At 40.0% G+C, this 20,819-nt stretch overlaps 1 protein-coding gene across 1 annotated transcript in view; it reads left to right on the top strand.

The window, feature by feature from the left end:
- Positions 1 to 20,819, top strand: part of FRAS1 (Fraser extracellular matrix complex subunit 1) — a 471,586-nt gene that overhangs the window by 181,463 nt on the left and 269,304 nt on the right. Inside the window, exons 3-4 of the mRNA XM_082632535.1 lie at positions 6,548 to 6,655; positions 13,447 to 13,539. Of these exons, the coding sequence (XP_082488661.1) occupies positions 6,548 to 6,655; positions 13,447 to 13,539 (201 nt within the window). The remainder of the gene's footprint in view (positions 1 to 6,547; positions 6,656 to 13,446; positions 13,540 to 20,819) is intronic.

The raw sequence follows: 20,819 nt of genomic DNA, 5'->3' as shown, positions 1-20,819 counted from the left end.
GAGCGGCTGGGCCCATGAGCCATGGCTGCTGAGCCTGCGCGTCCGGAGCCTGTGCTCCACAACGGGAGAGGCCACAACAGTGAGAGGCCCAAGTACCGCAAAAAAAAAAAAAAAAAAAAAATATATATATATATATATATATATATATATATAGGTACAGTCACTTACAAGCTTTGGGAATATCACCTAACCTGTCAGAACCTTGGTTTCCTTATCTGTAAAATGGGGATATGATAATATGTATCTCAAAATATTTTAGGAAGAAATATGAAAGATGTGAATGTGCCAAAGTATCTGGAACCCAGAAGGTGGTCTCTTTCTCCTTTGTCTTTTCTGTGCCAAATAGAACTTGGAGGAATAGACTGGCTTTTTGGAAGTAGGGGGAGCTTTGGGAACATGAGCAGGGAAATATTGACTTAGTCGCGGAGGCAGAGAAGTCCTCTCCGAGGAAGTGATATTTCAACTGAGACTTGGAGGATGTGTGGAAGTTAGATTAAGAGGGGTGGGAGTGTGCTGTTGGAGGCTTGGGGAGCCTGTTAGGCAGGTAAGTCACTTAACCTCACAGTCCTTTCCTCTGTAAATTTAGCAGCACTGCCCTAGGGTGCCTCACCTCGTTGGCCTATTAAAGTGAGAAAGTGGAAGTAAGAGTGACTTGAAATGGTAAGACTGCTCTACAGTATCTATCTGTCTATCTATCTATCTATCTATACACACACTACATATATAAAATAAGGCACATATATATAATAAAGCATTCATTCTTTTTTAAATTTAATTTAATTTATTTTTTTATTCAGCAGTTTCTTATTAATTATACATTTTATACGTATTAGTGTGTAGAGAACAAACGTATTGAGACCAAGGGGGGAAAGTGGCGGGGGGTGGTGGTGGTGTGATGAATTGGGAGATTGGGATTGACATGTATACACTAAAGCATTCATTCTTACTGATGCTATATGATAACAGTGTAGCAAAGAAGAAAAAGGATGGGTTTGAATCCCAGATCCACCCGTTACTGGATGTGCTCTGGACAATTCACTCAGCCTTTTCGCGCCCTATTCCCTTATTGATAAGATAGGGTAGTGATGCCTTGTCCGCAGGATGCTGGGAGGGGCCGTGAGACACTGAATGTGTGGCAGATCTGGAGAAGTATTGTCCCTTGGCGGTAGCTTGTTCCCTTTCCTTTCCTTGCTCTCCCTCCATCTATGTTAGTGCACTATTATAAGAAGACATGTACAAGAACATAATGTTAACTTGCCATGCTGTTCAGGGTCTCTTGTCAGCCAGCTGAACAAAGACATTTTCAGTTATGTATAGCAGCTATCTTTTCATCTGTGTTTCATGCTGTTGCTTCTGTATCTAAGTTGATCTTCTTATGGCTGATGCCTTCAGGTTTATCATTTTAAGACAACAGCAGGAGGAGATCAGGTACAAGCTAATCACTCCAGGAGGCCAAAATGCGAAACTACTTAGGCCCTTGGTGTGCAAAACAAACTCCATAAGGGGGTATTGTATGGAGCAAGCCTTTGAAATAGGTCTCAAACAGGAAGTGGATCACCATTTTCTCTTTTATTTGGCATTGGCTTGTATTAGTCCCTCCTGAAAGGGGAGAATTTGATGTAAATACAAGGACTCATCTTTTCTTAGCAGTGTGTCCTCCGCTCCTTTTTATTTGGGGCTGGATGAGGAGCTTCACATGAACTTGAAAATGAGACCAAATGAAAAAGGTATTGTTTATCTAAGCTGTCTGAGGAAGGGCACTTGGGTAAGGAATTGAACTCTGAAATAACCTTATGAAAGTTACTGATTCATTCCTTTATGGTTCCTTGACAAACAAGAACCATTATTTCTGTGTCCGAGCTGGAGCTGGGTCAAAGAACCCTTTTATATGGATTATCTTTCCTGAAAACCAGACTTGTCAGGAAAATGAACCTCCAGAAATGAAGACACAAGGCCCAGTGGAATACTGTGGTCCTTTCATTGCTTTGAAGGACAGGTAGAGAACACAGTTAATTTTTAAAAATCTTACTGACTGCAAGGAGGTTTGGGGATAACACAGGAAGTGTAGCTGAATGGCTCACTGTTAGGTATTTGGTGGGTGGTTTTATTTAACTCCCCTCCCCTCATGCCAGTTCAACTCCAAAGCCCAGATGCTATCTATGTACCTATGGTTGGCAGGAAAAAGGGCACCACATTTTTGTTTTTCTATCTTATATTTTGAAAGTAACTTTACAAGATCACATAAGTTGCATACTTTGTTATTGAAAAAATAGAAAATATGGATAAGGAAAAAGGAAAAAACAAAAAAATCAAGAATCCTCACCCAGGAATGACCCCCCTTCGCTTACTGGTTTGTATTATTCCATACTTTGTTTCCATGCACAAAAATATATTTTAATTATAAAAAGGCATTATATACTATTTTGTAATTTAAAAGCACAACTTTGGGGTTGCTTTATTCCTCCTTTCTCATTTTTGGCCTAAGAAGCTAAGGGGATTTAAAATGAGATGAATTAATCAATACCTAAAATAGGGTTATTATAACATTCAGGTGAAAGAAAATTTATGTTGATAGTTGATATACTGCTATTGTAGAATACCATAAATAATATCCCCCCAGAAATTTGAATACTCATGAGGGATATATTCACTGTTTATTTTTAGCATTAAACAAATGTTTAATAAATATTTAACCAAGTGAAATAGTTTTTGTTGTTTTTTATGAAGCACCTTGCTATTACTGTAAGGTATTTAGGGATGAAGGCACTATATTATCTACAAGAACACTTTATTCACTTATTATTAAAAATATTAAAAGCCATTTAGATTGCTTTTTAGGTTTGTCATAATTTAATCCTTTAATCTATATTCTAATGAAAAACTATTATAAGACCCTTTCTTTTTCAGAGCGTGTTAGATTGGAAGAGAGGATTATAAAGTGACAGAATTACAATGGTAACATGGAAAATCTGTAAAATTTACTTCACAGTGTTATTTTTTTGGTCTTTATGGCTTTATCCAGAGTTTAAGCGATTGAGGCACTCTAGCATCCCTACCTTCATAAAGCAATTTTATGGCACCATAGAAATTGATTCGTTAAATATATGGCCATCTATCTAGGCCTTGGCAAAGGGCTCATTTTATTTAAAATTAACCGTAAATTATTGACTCTATGAGGACATGAATATAAGGAAGTTTTTTGACAATGCCTAGATGAAGAAAATTTTTCTGTGTAGTTTGATTCCAGTGACCTAATAGCCTTCCACATCATGGGGATTTTGTAGTGATGTCACTTAAACATTGTTTTCTCAAGACATCTTGTCCTAACTGGGGTATCTCAAGTCATGGGGATAGATATTTTCTTGAGGATAAGCAAGTACTCAGGGTTGTTCACTAATGAATTCAGCCAACACTCAGGAATCGTGCTAGGTGAAGGGGCTGTACAGAAAGGAATAAAGCGAGCTCTCCTTCCTTGGAGAGTCATAGACTAGTGGAAAGACAGATATGTGAACAAATTAAATGCTTCCTGGACCCAGATAAATTTAACTTTGAATTAACATAATGAATGTTATGAATGAAAGTGAAAAATTATTTCATGTTTTTAGAACATCCTGTTTAGAGTTCAGTAAGCTGAGTCCAGTGATTGAGAGCTGCGAAAAGGTATAATGGACTATTCTGGAGGCTAGAGTCACTGAGGAAATAGTTGAGGTATAGGGAAGAACTAGATGCCTGGTGGAAGAATGCCACATCTGGAGAGAGTAGCGATGACAGGCATCTTAGAGCCACACTGAGCTGAAGCTAGTTCATGTAGCTCGCATGGTCATCTGAGGTCTAAGTGAAAAGGAAGATGGGTTCATGATTACAGAGGCTTTACCAATTACCTAAGTCATCTTGAAAATGCAACCTGTGGATTCATTCCTTTCTTCTAATGCAACATCCTGGGTCTTTTCAGTGCTAGGGGGTCCTAATTAAGTAATAATTTCACTCCATTTTGCCTTTGTAGGCTAGAGTGGGAAGATGGGAAAGTCAAGGTACTTAGGGGAATGTTTTCACTCTGAGGAAAGGAAATGTTCAGAAGATATTTTCTAAATGCCTGTGACACCGTAGGAAGCATTTGGATTAAAAATAAATAACATTAAAAATAAATTAATGGGCCTTTAGTAAGTTCCAAGCACTGTTCAAGTCTCTCTAAGCAAATCATCTCATTTGATCCTTTCAATAACCCTCTGAGTTTAATACTTTATCATCCCTACTTTAGAGATGAGGAACCTGGGACACAGACACCTTGATAACGGACTCACTGGTGTCACCATTAATGAATGGTGACACCAGGAGTCAAGTCCAGCAGCCTGGCTCCAGAGCCTGAGTTCGTAGGTCTCCTACAGCTTCGTGAACTCGAGCAAATTGCTCAGTCTCTCACGTCTTGTTTCCTCATGTGTTCAGTGGGAATAGTCATGATAATAACAGTGCCAGCCTCATAGCGTTGCCGTTCCTGTAAGAGCTTTGCATAGCGTTGATGTGCAGTTGCCTACCTCTCTGCTGGGCCCACTCTCCAGGGTGATCGCAGAGGTCAGGAAAGCAAACGAGGCCACCCTCCTCCAGCACCATAAGTGCCTTCTCCTACCAGCACTTCCTGTCAGCATAAGTGATCAATAAACAGTAGTCGCCAACTTTGTGAAGTTGTCATTTTCTTTTAATCTGTATCCTGAAGCTGATATCGTTTTCTTAAATCAGCAGGGAACATATATTACATCGTGCTTGAGATTGAAATTTTTTTTTCCCTCACCTATTTGTCATTGCTTTTTGGGTTGAGTAGACTGTAGTTGGCACACTATTGCCAATTTCAGAAGAATATGCTGTAACAATAAAGAGAAAGAAATTCAGAGGTATTCCAAGTCAGGTTTTATTTATTTTTATTTTTTATTTTTTACCATCTTTATTGGAGTATAATTGCTTTACAATGGTGTGTTAGTTTCTGCTTTATAACAAAGTGAATCAGTTATACATATACATATGTTCCCATATCCCTTCCCTCTTGCGTCTCTTTCCCACCCTCCCTATCTCACCCCTCTAGGTGGTCACAAAGCACTGAGCTGATCTCCCTGTGCTATGCGGCTGCTTCCCACTAGCTACCTATTTTACATTTCTGACTCAAATTTTTTATGAATTAGCCACTGGAAATGTAGTCTACCTCAGATATGTTTTATATTTCTTAAATGACTTTTGGTTTGAAGCACATTCTCTAAAAGCTTATACATTTAACATTTCTCAACACAAAAGGATGACTTGAGAATGTTGTGCACAATCCATGTAAACCTGGACCAAACAGCTGGGTACCATAGCCTAGCCAAGTTGACACTTGAAATTAACTGTCACATTTGTTGTCTGCCTTTGTGTGAAAGCATCCTTTGCTAGCATCCATCATTTTCCCAGCTCATCCCAGTTCAGGTTGAGTGCTAATATTCTGATGACTCTATCAAGAGTTTAGAAACTTCCCTTACTCCTCCCCAAAGTATTTGAGTAGCACTTCAATTGTTTGAGGACCAAAGGATGAGGAAGTATAGAAAGGAGGACAGAGCCTTCACTAAGTGACTTGTGAACTGTGAGCTCTTGGTTTAGAGGACCTACAGTGTGCTGGGCCCAGGACGGTGCCTGCTTTGGGCGCTCACAGTCTGGTCTAGCCTGGATAACAGGAATGTAGATGACTGCAGTGAAGCGTGGCAGTGTATGCAGGACACAGTGGGGTCACAGAGAAGCCACAAGGAGCTGCACCTGAGTGGAGGGTGCAGTGTGCAGGATTAAGGGTTAGGAAATGATTTGTTCTTGAGGTTGAGGCTTGAAAGAAGTGTATTGCTTTGCAAGCTCTCTTTGGGGGAGTCACAGAGAAGCGGGGATCCAGGTAGAGGGTAAGCTGTGAGGCCAGATAAGGGAGGCTGGGGCTGTCCAATGGCTTGACCAACTAGAGTGGATGAAAGTCTCAGAGCTGTGAGATTTCCCGAGGCCAGGGAGAGAGGCGAGCGCCACATCATGGGGTCTGTACTTTATCCCATCAGAGGTAAAGGTGAGCCATGGAATAGATGAGCATTGGTGGATGTAGTAGCAAAGAACTGGGAAGTGAAGTGTGAGGTGCTGATAGTATCTAGTGGCACAAGCTGCTCTTAGGATGCTGGTTAGTGCTAGTCTAAGTGTCATGTTCCTTTGAACATGCTCCAGTGGTGTCTGCTAGTTAACAGCAAAGAGAAACCTCAAGTCTGAGAGCAGCTTGTTCTCCTGAGGTTTCAGTCCAATCGATTGTTTTTACTCTGGGTATTGACAGCTCCCTGCTGCATGCCCTTGTCTTTGGCTACGTGGGTTGACTGTGGTGAAATGGATTAGACTGCTTTTATTGCCTCTCCGGGGTTAATCAATGCCCAGCAAGCACCGTGTGTGTCCGTGACTTTCCTTTGCCTTTTAATTGCTCAAGCTGTAGGACTGTTGATGGTACCACGTTTTTGTGCTCGTACCTTGACTGATCAGTTTTTAACTCAGAGCTTATGCTTCTTTGCAGGATGCCACCGTTTGGAAGCCTGATTCATGCCAGAACTGCCGTTGCCATGGTGATATCATTATCTGCAAACCTGCTGTTTGCAGAAACCCTCAGTGTGCCTTTGAGAAGGTATGGTATCCTAACTGTTTTCTAAATGTAAAGTCAGAGATGGTAGGGCGTTTGCATTTTTTCGGTCATCTGGTTTTGACATTTATCCCAATCTCTAATTGCAAGGTTTAGGAAATATAGGAGAGAATTTTAACATATTGTATCTAAGAATATCTTAATTCCTGTTTATTGGGCATTTACTCTGGACCAGGCACTCAGGGTTAAAACTTAAAGGTTTTATAGTGTTATCCCATTTAATATTATGTGGGATAGGTATCTTTATCCCCACTTTACAGATGAGGAAAGTGAAGCCTGGAGATTTTAGGCAACTTAATAGGATTATGCAGTTAATAAGCTGTTGCCCAGAGATCTTCCCTGGGTCTGACAGATGCCATAGCTACTGATACTAACTGCAACATTTTACAAGCCATTGAACGCACTGAAAGTCAGAATTGACTTCTCAAAGATGATTTTCTAAAGACATTATTTGTTGTGCAACTGATTGTATCATCAAACTGCGGTTGGGCTACCTAAGATCACAGGATAGGCTTTGACTCAAGAAATCTCATGGTATTTAACCAAACGTATGAGGGATAGTTCCTCCTTTTCCTTTGTTAAATTTTTTCATTTTGACTACACATCTATTCTGTTAGAATTTTTTTTTCCACGTGCTGACTCTTTTCTTTTTAAAGTGAATCTACTTACAAAAAAAAAAAGCTTAAGCTTCAAATTTGAACATTTGAAACTCCCTGGAGAAGACCAATTATTTTCTTTAAAAAGCTTTCTGTCAATTTCACAAGCACAGTTTATTTTTCTACTTTTATCTCTCCCCACCCCATAATAATTAATCTTGAGTCTTTATGCCGTCTAATGCTAAGAAGTTTCTGTTTGTTTCTAACACTGGAGTGAAGGTTCTGTATACCTTTAAGGGTATTTCTCAATTTCTGCATGGGTATATTTCTGAGAAGCTGCGTGTACATCAAATGTTGGTAAATTTGGTAATATTTCACTGTATGTCGTGAGGCTATCTTCTGGAGTAACCACGCCTCTGTTTTGCTTGCTGAGTAAATCTGAGCTGGTTTTGTAAGGACCGTGAAGACATGCCCTCCTCCACTTCACATGAATAATTATGGCATCATGGAAGAAGCACTGAATTAAATGTTAGAAGACATAGGCGGTATTGCTGAAAACTAAATGTGTTCTATACCAGGGATCAGCAGACTAAATGTGGCCTCTACCTGTTTTTGCATGACTTGTGAGCAAAGAATGGTTTTTACATTTTTCAGTAGTTGGAAAAAACCAACAGAGAACAGTATTTCGTGATGTGAAAATTGTATGAAATCAAGTTTCAGTATCCATAAATGAAGTTTTATTGAAACACAGGCACACTCATTTATTTAAGTATTGTCTACAGCTGCTTTTGTGTTACAATGATAGAGTTGTGTAGTTGTGATGTAGACCATATGTGGCCCCCAAAGGCTAAAATATTTACCATCTGGCCCTTTATAGAAAAAGTTTCTGACCCTTGTTCTATACCAAGTGTGATTTTGTCCCTTCCTAATTTGTTCTTCTCCTGATTTTTCTCAGTAAATGAAAACTCCCTTCTCCCAGTCGCTCAGGCCAGAAAACTTAGTATCATCCTCCCCACTTTCTCCCACATCCCACATCCAGTATATTAGCAAATCCCCCAGCTTTTCCTTCATGAAACAATACACTGCAGATGCAACTTCTCTGCTTTTACTCCGGTTCAGCCTATTATCTTTTTTTTTTCTTTTTTTTGCCTGCATTCTCCCTGTAGCCTCTTAACTTGTTTCACTCTTTCTGTCCTTGCCTTTTTCACTGTAATCTTGATATAGCAGCCAGGGTGATCCTATTAAAATTTAAGTCATCATGTTGCTTCTCTCCTTAAACCCCTCCAATAGCTTTTGATGGCTTCTCTACTCACTTTGAGTAACTCCTCGCAATGTCCTATAAAGTACTGCTGTACCCTCTGATTAATTGACTAGTCTCCCTGCTCCCTCTGCTTCAGACACCAAGCCTGTTTGCTATTCCCTGGATTTGTGCCAGGCATACTTCTGCCATTAGGGCCTTTGCACGCTGCTGTTCCCATTGAAATTATCTATCTATCTATCTATCTGTCTGTCTGTCTATTATCTATCTATCTATCTAATCTATCTATTTTGACCCTTTACTTCAAGTCTTTCTCGAATGCCATTCTTTTGAAATTGCAATTCTCTGCCCCTTAACACACATCTCCTATTCATTTTCCATACTTTATTTTTCTTCTTGGCACTAACTACTGTCTGACATACTCTATATTTTACTGATAGTTCTTGTTTACTATCTCTTTTATTCACCATGTATCCTCAGCACCTACAATTGCACCTGATACATGGTAGGCACTCAATAAGTATCTTTTGACTGAATGAATGAATACATGAGAGATGAAGCTAGAGAATTGGTAAGTTCAAGGTTATGGAGAGCCTTGTATGCTGTACTGTGGAGCTTGAAATTTTATTTTTAAGGTGATAGAATACTAATGAAGGCATGTAGGTAAAATGGCCAGCTTTTCTTTTTGAAAGGTCTTTCTGGTTTTTCAAAGGTAATGCGTAATATTGGAGATGAGGAGATCAGTTCAGACGCTGTGAGAATAGTCCAGATGAGAGGATGAGTACCTGAATTAGAGCACTGGTCATGTAGGGATCAAGAGGAAAGGGCAGCCTCAGTAAGTACTTAGGGGATAAATCAGCAGAACTGAATGAAGGTAGGAGGGTGAGAGAAAGGAAAAGGAAAGGTGGCTCACATATTTATGGCTTGATGACTAATTGGCTAGCTGAGCCACGAACTGATATTGAGAATATAGGAGAATGAGGAAAATCATCTTATCTGGGAGGAGAACAATGATTTCAGTTTGGGGCACATTGAGTTTGAAGTGTTCGTGGAAGAGCCAGGTGGATATGTCCAAAAGGCAGCTGGATGTCTGAGTCTAAAGCTCAGAGGAGAAGACAGAGTTGGAGATATAATGTGGGTATCATTAGCAGGGAGACAGTAGTGTAAAGCTTTTGAATTAATGAGCTCATCCAAAGAGATTGTGTGAAAAAAGAACACAAGACCAAGGGTGGAATTTGGGGAGCACCATCATTTAAGGGGAGGCAAACATAAAAAATGGGAACTTAGGAAGATTAACAAGACATGGTCAGAGAGATAAGGGGTAAGAGATGATCAGAGAAGAGAGCAGTGTTGTGGTAGCTAGGAGAGGAGGGAGTTTCCAGAAGGAGTTTGTATCAACAGTGTTGATCCCAGGTAAGGAAGTAAGTGGGAGAAGAATTTAATATGATCCATTGAATTTGGCAACATGTAGGCCACTGGCGGCCACACTGAAGTTGGGGTCATTGAAGTGGTGGGACTGTATGCAGAGGCTCGAGGAGTGAATGGGAAGTGGGCAAAGGAAGGCCAACTGTAGGCTACTCCTTCAGGGAGCTTCACTGAGAATGGAAGAAAGAAATGGGATGTTAGACAGACACCACCACATCCGTGAAGTTTCTTTGAACCTCCCATCCCCAGCCATCGAGCCTCTTGGGTGATGTTGTGTGCTTTGTGCTTGCCCTTTTTACAGCCCTTGACCAGACTGCAAATGCTTGTTTATTTGTCTGCTGAAGATGCTTAGTCAATATTTTTAGAATGACCAAACAAAGGAAGGGAGAAGGTTTTGTTTTGGCTTTTGATATTGCTATGAAAGAGACATGATCACCTTGAGAGGGAAAGGGGGCTGACCTAGAAGAGAGAGAGAAGTTGAAGATATGGGGGATGGGGGAGACAGAACGACAGAATGATAGAACTGGAAGAGGCCTTTAAAATGGATTTAGTCAGGCTTTCTCATTTTATAGACAAAGAAACAGACTTTTAGTTGTTTAGTCACTTGCTCAAAGATACAGAGCTAGGGGGCTTCCCTGGTGGCACAGTGGTTGGGAGTCGGCCTGCCAATGCAGGGGACACAGGTTCGAGCCCCGGTCCGGGGAGATCCCACATGCTGCAGAGCAGCTGAGCCCGTGCGCCACAACTGCTGGGGCCTGCGCGCCTGGAGCCCATGCTCCGCAACGGGGGAGGCCACCGTGGTGAAAGGCCCGCACACCGCGGCAAGGAGTGGCCCCCGCTCGCCGCAACTGGGGAAGGCCCACGCACAGCAGCGAAGACCCAACGCAGCCAAAAAAAAAAAAATAATGATACAGAGCTAGACAGTGGCACAGCCATAACAAGAACCTTAGTCTCTGGCTCATGAGCCAGTGTAATTTCTACTCCACCACGTCTTTCCTTGTGTATCTCAGGAACATGTGTTGTTATTCGCATCTGCTGGGTACACTTACATTAGCTCATGGCACAAGTTAATGAATCACCATTGTATTCTAAACTAAATTATTACTGTTATTAATAGTAACTTGGGTTCCTATCATTTTTAAAAAAATTTAAAAAGCCCTTTTACAATGTATGTTTTGCTTATAGATTGACTGGAAATAACCAAGTGTCAATGGTAGTTCTGCTAGATATTTGTATCTATCTATCATCTATCTATTCATCCTATTAACCATATATAATAGATTCTGTATTCATATCCTATATCCATATAGAATAGCTAGCTATAGAGTTAGATAAATAAGGTCAGGGAGAGAGACAGAGACAGATAAAGACTGAGAGAAAGAGAACAGAGGCATCTAACCCAGTCCTGTCAGAACCAATCTTCAGGATCTCTGAATAACATATATACAAAGAGGACAATGCCATGCAAAGGGGTGCTGTATTACATTGTGGGGTTTCGGCTGCAAACTTCAATGCAGACAGGAATAGTGTTTACCTAATCAAGCTGTTGTGAGAGATTTTATATATATATACATGACATATATCTATGTATATGTATACACACACACACACATATGCTTAGAAGAGTCCCTGGCTATTCTAAGTACTCAGTTTTAGCTGTAATTATCACATGATCATCATCGTTATTGTTAGTTGGTTCCTCTAGATCCTAGGCAAGCAATCTTCATTGATGTCTCTTGCCCAAGTGGCCACTTCCTAACGCTCCCAGTGCAAAGCCTGCAGGGCAATAGGCTTAGGTGTTCCCTGCAGCCCACAGCTCACAAGGCTATGCAAGGTTACATGGTTAGGTAGCAAGAACTCCCTGTCTTTCTTTCTCCAAGTGCCACATGCAGAATTCTTTGCTCCTCCTTTAGCCCCAAATCACCTCTTTCATGTTCCAACAGAAGTACAATAGGTAGATGCAAGATAGAGAACATCCACTCACAAATAAAGAATATCATATCATAAAATGAATTATGAGGGCCAACTCTGAAGACCAGTTTTTATATAAATCAAAGACAACTAATTTCGGGGCACAAAATATCTCTTGAAGTCCTCAATTTTTCCTGCCTTTCTCCCTCGCTCCCTGCTTCCATATTAGAATACAAACAACACTTGGATTATCTCATTTTCTATCTGGATGCTTAGTGGAAATTAGGTTAATGTATTTTCTATATTTACTGTCTTAGTGGAAGTTAGACAAGTGTACGTTCTACTTGGGGTTCAGAGGGCACTTTTGTGAATAGTCATTAATGTTGAGCCATATGTACAATTTTATAAAATCCCATATCATATAGGTTTTATCCTTTATTAAGCAAATAAGAATTTGGTGATCACTGATACTGATGTATTTATCTGTTTAGTGGATTAACAGTTGTGAAATAGTAGTTCCATTTCCCACCCACTCTTGAGGATGTAGTTATGTACAATTAACATTCTCTTGTAGGTACAATTCTTTTTAATGGAAGCAGCCCCAAATAACAAAGAAACATTATGACTTACATAATTTTTTTAATCTACCAGCTGAATTCTTTGTAGACTTTTATTCTGTGGACAAGTCATGATTTCCTGGTTAATTCAGGATCTCCTACCATTTTTTATCAAACTCACTAATTACCCGTTCTGCCACATCTCTGGACTTGAGGAAATGCTAAGTGGAAGAGCAGGTTGAGTCAGAGGGTCTAATAGAAGGATGGGGCCCCAAAGACACATGTATGTGCCATAGTTTTAATAATCTTGGATAAACAGATCCTTCACAGTGGCAAATAGATGGTTAGTTAACATGTGACAACTTCCCAATAAATCCTAAGGTATCACGTGGAGGCCCATTCCCTTAATAGTGTCACATATTGATAGGAAACACAATTGCAATTATAGAAACCCTGATAAACAATGTAGATCTTTATTGGAGCCCAGGAATTCTATCCAGCTCCCCACAGTACGTGGGATACCTCCACAGCCATGCTGTTTCCTCTCCCAGCTCTGTCCTTCAGTCACCTGCCCCTTGTGCTTTGCTACTTTGTGTCCCAGGTAAAAGTGAACATTAGAACTTCAACTCCCCCCCTGCTGGCTCCATCAGGCATCTATAGGATGTTAGAAGACCTGCCAGCTCTGTGGCCCTGCCCGCCCAAGTCTTCTCTTCTCTGTTTTAGGGAAATAGAGCTCTTATCTCACCCCCACTGCTTTTCTGGTGTGACACTCAGATGGAGCATTTCTAGTGAATACAATTCTTCGCTTCATTACATGTGAAAAGATGTAGACAGTTTTCAAGGAAATTACTTTCACAAGGGGGTTCATTTTATCTTTGAGAGCAGCTCATCTTGACAGAGAGAATCCTTTTTGTTGGTGTATTCTGTTTATCCTGTTTATTCTCACCCATGGAAACTCATGAGAGTTAGTGAACCTGATGTGACTGTTCGTTGCTGCTATTTTACACTGAGCTGTTTTTAAATGCTCAGGGGGAAGTGCTTCAAATACCCGCCAACCAGTGCTGCCCTGAGTGTGTGCTGAGGACTCCTGGATCTTGCCATCATGAAAAGAAAATTCACACGGTAAGTATTTTCTGACCCATGGTTGATTCAGTGTCTGTAGATCATTGACAAGGTAAAGCTGAGTGCTAAACTTGTACCGACAAGAGAGGATTTTTTTCTCCTTTGGACTGTGGAGGACCTCAAGCTTATTTGGCTTTCCGTGGGCATTTAGGTTTCTTGAATAAGATTACAACTGTCCTATTTATTCCATAGGCCCACATAAATATTTGTCAGTTGAATTCGTGTCTGCATAAAGAATAGTCTGAGAATGTTGATGATGAAGAAGTTGTAATGCTGAATAATAAAAGGGCCACCTTGCCTTTGTGTACCCCATACATTTTTTCACTTGATTTTATAAGCAACCCTGAGTCGGTGAGTAGAGCAGATGTTATTACTCCTGTGTTAAAGATGGAAAAGTGGAATTGCAAAGACTATAAGTTACTTGCCCCATATATTACCAATAAGTGGTGTAACCTGGCCTAGAGCCCTGGTCTTTTGTTCCTCAAGGAACAAAGGGTGGAGTTTCTAAACTTCAGCACTATTAACACTTTAGGCTTTGTCGTGGGGACCATCCTCTGCATTATAGAATGGTAGCAGCATCTCTAGCCTCTACCCACCAGTTAGTATCCTCTGAAGTCCTGACAACCAGAAATGTCTGTAGGCATGGCCACATTTCCCCTAGGGGGCAAAATGAAAATGCTCACCTCCCCCCCATTTAGAACCACAGTACTAGAAATCAACCCTGAAGTCCTTTTATTATACTTTCTCATTCTAGATCCTGTAGGATTAATTTAGAGATACTAAATACTGATTTAAAAGGACTATTGCAAGGTTTATAGTAGAAAGTATGAAAATGGGATGGCTACAATTCATCTCCACTCATGTCTACATGCTCCCCCGAGGCAGTAGGTGAAGTTGAATGTGTTAGAAAGAGGCTCTTTGCTTTAATCTTCATCTTCCACCTGATACAAAACTTTCCCCAAGTTAGTGTCTCTACCCATTCAGGAGAGAGCATAGGTTAGCCGGATTTGATATACCTACTCTAGGCTGCTATTCAGTGTGTGTACCTAAAACTCAGTGAGTACAGTGCACTTTCCCCGTGGGACAGGATCACCTCACTTAAGCCACTGTCTCCACATTACCTGAGGAAGCCACTCTTTCACTTCTGCACAATGTATTGCTGAATGATACCCAAGCAGGCTCTGTGCCTTCATACCATGAATCACCTTGTGCTGCTTGATTCAGTCTGCATTATGTAGGGTGGTGGAAACTTCACACGCCACACAAGAGGATCCCTTGTGAAATGTAAAGTGCTGAAGGGCAGATTGGTGACGGAATTAATGCCAGTTCATAATGGTTGGAACAGGTGTGTGGTTCAAGGTCAGAAACCTCAAACTGAATCTTTCAAGTGAAAGAGCCCTAGGATCCAAAATAAGGCCAGGATCTGGGGGAACAACAGACATCTCAAATGAGAGAGGGTTCCAGGGACATGAGACATCAGAGTTCAATGACTCTTTGCATGGCCACTCTAATGACACTTGTCATTTGCTTGCTTGTGTTATGTTCATGCACATGTGCAATCTTCTTATCTTGAATTAAGAGTTCTGAGAACATTGGCAATATTTTGTCTACCTTCATAGTGAGCCTCCTTGCCTCCCACCTAACCTGGTGAACTTTTCCCAGAGTAGGTGCTCAATAAACATCACAACTCAAACAATGAGTAAATCCCTTCTCCAGCTTATCCATGTCCTTGTCCCAAGGGCATGTTGGTCTTAGACCAACTAACCTGTGTGGCAGGCAGTTCAGGGACCACAGATCTGCTGATGGGTTAATTAGAAATCTGCTTGGTGTCCTACTTTTTGTGGAAGAGTTTAGAAAGTCCTTCTCCCTGCCTCCCTTGTAATTCACCCCTTCGGCTCTGACACAGTCCATGGGAAGCTCTAAACTGGGCAAGATCATGTCCATGCCTTGTTTTCCCATATGCAACTTTCAGAATGTACTCCCCTGAGAGTGTTATATTTCTGGTACTTGATGTAACTGAGAAAAAGGCTGAATTTCAGGAGTTGTACTTTGAAGGGAAAAAAATCTCTAGTGGTCTACTTCTTCAAATAGAAACAGAAGAATGATTTTTTTTTTCTTTTTTTTTTTTGCGGTACACGGGCCTCTCACTGTTGTGGCCTCTCCCGTTGCGGAGCACAGGCTCCGGACGCACAGGCTCAGCGGCCATGGCTCACGGGCCCAGCCACTCTGCAGCATGTGGAATCTTCCCAGACTGGGGCACGAACCCGCGTCCCTGCATCGGCAGGCGGACTCTCAACCACTGCGCCACCAGGGAAGCCCCGATTTTTTTTTTTTAAGTTGAGACAAAATCCTTGAATTTTAGTCTTAATAAAGTGAAAACGATCATGTTTCTTGTCTTCCTGTTCTTCTTTCCTCTCTTTCTTCACCTTTTTAGATTCTTGCCAAATTTTTCTTAATATTATTCATTTCCTTGAGTGGGTTAAATGCTTGTCTGGGTTGGGTCTGAATCTCCCCTTGTCACTTGCATCACTAGGTTTTTTCCTGAATCTTGGAGACTTTTCTGTTTTGCCCCCTTGGCTTGCTTGGGAGGCAGTTTCCAGAGCACCTTCCTCTGCCGCTGAACAGCGGTAATCCTCTCTCTTTAGCCTCTGGCTTGCATCCCATAGGACGAGTTATGGAGACTCTGTCCCAGTAGTTATGAAATAGCCTGGTGCTTTAAGAGCTTTGGAATGGTGAAGTGGAAGCTTTCCCCTAAAAGAGAGATTTAGAAGAGGCTTTAGGATAGAACAAGTGTGCTGGGAGGGGCATCTGTTAAAGTGATGCTGTCCCCAGAGAATAAAGTTGAAGAGAAGGAAAGTCAAAGGTGGGTTGAGCTCAGGGAGGCATGAAGAGGCTACCTTTAATGAAGCAGCCTCGCCTCATGAGGGGACCTCTTTTGCTGGCATTGTGGGCAGCACCTTGTACAGCTGACGTTCCAGCAAGTCAAGTCCCCACATCTTCTCTGGAGTGAGGAAAACACTTGAGCCTTTTGGCTGACCAGGCTATTTAAGTTTTGCGTGGGCTTATTACAGCCAGCATTTGGGTGACTATTTCATCCATGACCTCTCAAAGCTATCCTTTCAAATTAGCTTTTGGATCTCTGCCCAGCCTTGCCAACCAGTTAGGGAGACAAGCCTGAAATATGTTTTCCTAAAGAGCGTTGGAATGCGTTTTCCCTGTTCTTTTCCCCACAAATTAGCCTGTGAATGGGAGGAGAAAGGACCTTTAACCCCTTTCTTTTCCTCTTTACTAACTTAATCTCAGCACCAGTTAATGTCATGTCTTAGAAGATGGTGCTTGGAGATTCACTGAAAAAGAAAGTGGCAGGTGGTAATGCCCTAGTGCCCACATCCGACTGAATACAGGAGTGTGGAGGGAGAGGTCTGCTTGCTTTGCCTGTCTGTGAGGCTGAAAGGAGAACTAATTTATGTGTGTGAGGCAAGAACTGAATACTGAATTCTGCAGCCTTGTTCTCTTCAAAGTAGAGGATGTAATTACAATATGCATGGAACATCTCCAGGTATTTAGTATTCTGGATCTATAACATCATAACAGGAACAAATTATAGGAAGAAAAATTATTTTTTTGTTCTGTCAGTAAGCCAGGCAAATACTTTATGACCTTATCTTTCCTTTGGACTTATGTCAACAGCCAAGCCGACTTGTTATTTGGCTATGCAGAAGAATATATGTAAGATATTGTCTGCAGAATGTGCTTTTGGCCAGTGTCAAAATCACATGTTTTCAAAAGGTATTAATGGTATTAAGATGGCACAGCTACAACACAGGTCTTGTGGGAACATTGTTTTGTGTACGTATTATTTCTTGATTTTGCAGAGCTTTCTTTGCTTGTTACAGTGCTCATAAAAAATACAGCTTTTGTAAATGAGTATAGAAAACACTGAAGTTAAAAAATATCTACCTGTCATCTATCTCTATCTATCTATCTATCTGTCTATCTATCAGCATGTACCAAACCCCTTGATCTCTGGTCTGCCTCTGCTGAGAGAGGTGTCACTGATTTAGGGATAAGAGTAGGAGATGAAAATGGAGGGGACTCATGTGACTTTTCTCAAAGAGAGAGGTGAGAATACTTCCTTTCCATCATTCTGTGCACTTTGGATCACTGTCTGGGCTTCTGTGGCTTTGACATCAAGAGTGGAGTCTCCCTGACGAATATTCTTTGTTTTTCCCATAATTCTCAAGCTTATTGTGAAGGGAGAATCCCTTGCTTAATTTTGTCTCTTGAGTCAGATAATAAATTCACATCATTAGAGAGCTTGAAGGTACCGAAGAGATTAGTTAATTCAGCCCTCTCATTTTACAGTTGAGAAAACTTTGGTGATTGACAAGTCATTATAATTAATTTTTGTGGCCTCATCTGAGAGTTGGTATGATTGCAAATGTTTAAGAAATGACAGTTAGTGTTTCTCAGTAGTGACAAAAACAAGCTCTTGTTTTAATGAAATGTCTAGATGTTTAGAAGCAATCTCCTAACTTTTAATAGAGTAAAGATATTCACTTCAAGTTGTTTTATAAGCAGCTTTCAAATTTTACTTTATTTAAGATATGTAAATGATTCATTAGATATTTTAAACAGTACTTTGCTCTCTGATGACTAAAGTGAATATTCGTTTATTGGTGAAAATTTGGAAAATAGAAAAGTATGCAAGCGGGAAAAAATCCACTAGTAATCTCCAAGCTATGAAAACCACTATTGCTTCCTCAGGTTTTTTTTTTGTTGCGGGGGGGGGGGGGCTGCAGCTGGCAGTGAATATGGGTGGATGGATAGATAGATAGATAAACATGTTTTTACCTAATTGTAATTATACTACGTATACAGTTTATATCTTCCTTTTTTATATAACATTATGTTGTAAATAGTTCCCCAGCATTCTCTTGGAGAACATGATTTCCTATTATTAGGCATTTGGGTAGCTTCCAATATTCACAAAAACATTTCCAATTTCACTATGAAGAACAATGAGATGGAATTCCTTGTATTTAAACTTTTTGGTGTGTCATTGATCATTTTCTCCAGATAACTTCTTAAAAGTGAAATTAGTAGGTCAAAGCATCTAAAGATTTTGAGTATTGAAGCTGTGACATCTGTGGTCATTAAAATTCAATTTTAAGTTGTCTGTGTCTAATGATAAACCCAGTGGGACTATCATAGATAGTATAGCTTCTTTTCAGGTCTGATTACCTAGGGTAAGCCCCGCCTGGCTGAGTTGTTCAGTTGCTATCATGAGAGAAGGCTCTGTGTAGAATTCCACTCCATTGCCTCTTCACTAACAATAGCTACTATGAATTTTAAACACTTTCCATATCTGATATTAAAAGATATTATCAAATTTTATTTTAAATAATATTTCTTTGCAGTTAATAAAGTTGAATATCCCATAAGCTTGTTGCTATTTTTTTCCATTGGGACTTTTTTTTCTTTTTCTTTAAATTGAGGTATAGTTGACTTACAATATAATATTAGTTTCAGGTGCACAGCATAGTGATTCAATATTTTTATACATCATGAAATGATCACCACTATGAGTTTAGCTACCGTCTGTTATCATACAAAGTTATTACAATATTACTGACTATAGTCTCCATGCTGTACATTACATCCCCATGAGTTATTTATTTTGTAACTGGAAGTTTGTACCTCTTAGTCCTCTTCACCTGTTTCACCCCCACATATCCCCTCCGCTCTGATAACCACCTGCTTGTTCTCTGTATCTGAGCCTGTTTTCATTTGGTTTTGTTTATTCTTTTGTTTTGTTTTTTAGATTCCATATATAAGTGAAGTCATACAATATTTGTCTTTCTCTGTCAGACTTATTTCACTAAGCATAATATCCTCTAGGTCCATCCATGTTTTTGCAAATGGCAAAAGTTCATTTTTTATGGCTGAGTAATATTCCTTTGTGTGTGTGTGTGTGTGTGTGTGTGTTTGTGTGTGTATGTGTGTGTGTGATATCTTCTTTATCCATTCATCTCTTGATGGACACTAGGTTGCTTCCATATCTTGGCTATTACAAATAATGTTCCAGTGAACATTGGGGTGCATATATCTTTTTGAATTAGTGTTTTTGTTTTCTTCAGATAAATACCCAGAAGTGGAATTACTGGATCATATAGTAGTTCTATTTTTAATTTTTCCTCAAAAATTAAATCTCCATACTGTTTTCCAAGTGACTATATCAATTTACATTCCCACCAACATTACATGTGGGTTCCCTTTTCTTTACATCCTTGCCAACACTTGTTATTTCTTGTCTTTTTGATAATAACCATTCTGACAGGTATGAGGTGATATCTCACTGTGGTTTTGATTTGTATTTCCCTGATAACTAGTGGTGACTAGTGATGTTGAACATCTTTTCGTGGTCCTACTGGTCATCTTTATGTCATCTTTGGAAAAATGAATATTCAGGTCCTCTGCTCATTTTTTAATTGGACTTTTTTTTATTGAGTTGTATGGGTTCTTTTTATATTTTGGATATTAACCCCTTACAGATGTATCATTTGCAAATATTTTGTCCCATTCAGTGGGCTGCCTTTTCATTTTGTGGAGGTTTCCTTCACTGTGCAAAAGCTTTTTAGTTTGATGTAGCCCCATTTGTTTATTTTTGCTTTTGTTTCCCTTGCCTGAGGAGACAGAACAAAAAAAATATTGCTAAGACCCATGTCAAAGAGCGTACAACCTATGTTTTCTTCTAGGAGTTTTATGATTTCAGGTCTTATATTTAAGTCTCTAATCCATTTTGAGTTTATTTTTGTATATGGTATAAGAAAAGGGTATAGTTTCATTCTTTTACATGTAGCTGTCCGGTTTTTCCAGCATCACTTATTGAAGAGGTCATCCTTTCTCTATTATATATTCTTGCCTTCTTTGTTGTAGATTAATTGACCACAAGTGGTGACCTTATTTCTGGGCTCTCTGTTCTGTTCCACCGACCTATGTGTCTGTTTTTATGCCAGCCCCATACTGTTTTGATTACTATAGCTTTGTAGTATAGTTTGAAATAAGGGAGTGTGATACTTCCAGCTTTGTTCTTCTTACTCAAGATGGCTTCAGCTATTTGGATTCTTTTGTGGTTCCACAAATTTTAGAACTATTTGTTACAGTTCTGTGAGAAATACCGTGAGTATTTTGATAGAGATTGAGTTGAATCTGTAGATTACTTTGGGTAATATGAACATTCTAACCATATTAATTCTTCCATAGCATGAGCACAGCAT

Source organism: Mesoplodon mirus, assembly GCF_964341445.2.
Source record: "Mesoplodon mirus genome assembly, chromosome: 2".
Taxonomy (NCBI): Eukaryota; Metazoa; Chordata; class Mammalia; order Artiodactyla; family Ziphiidae; genus Mesoplodon; species Mesoplodon mirus.
The sequence above is the reverse complement of the archived record's forward strand: the minus strand, read 5'-3'. Positions and strand labels throughout refer to the sequence as shown.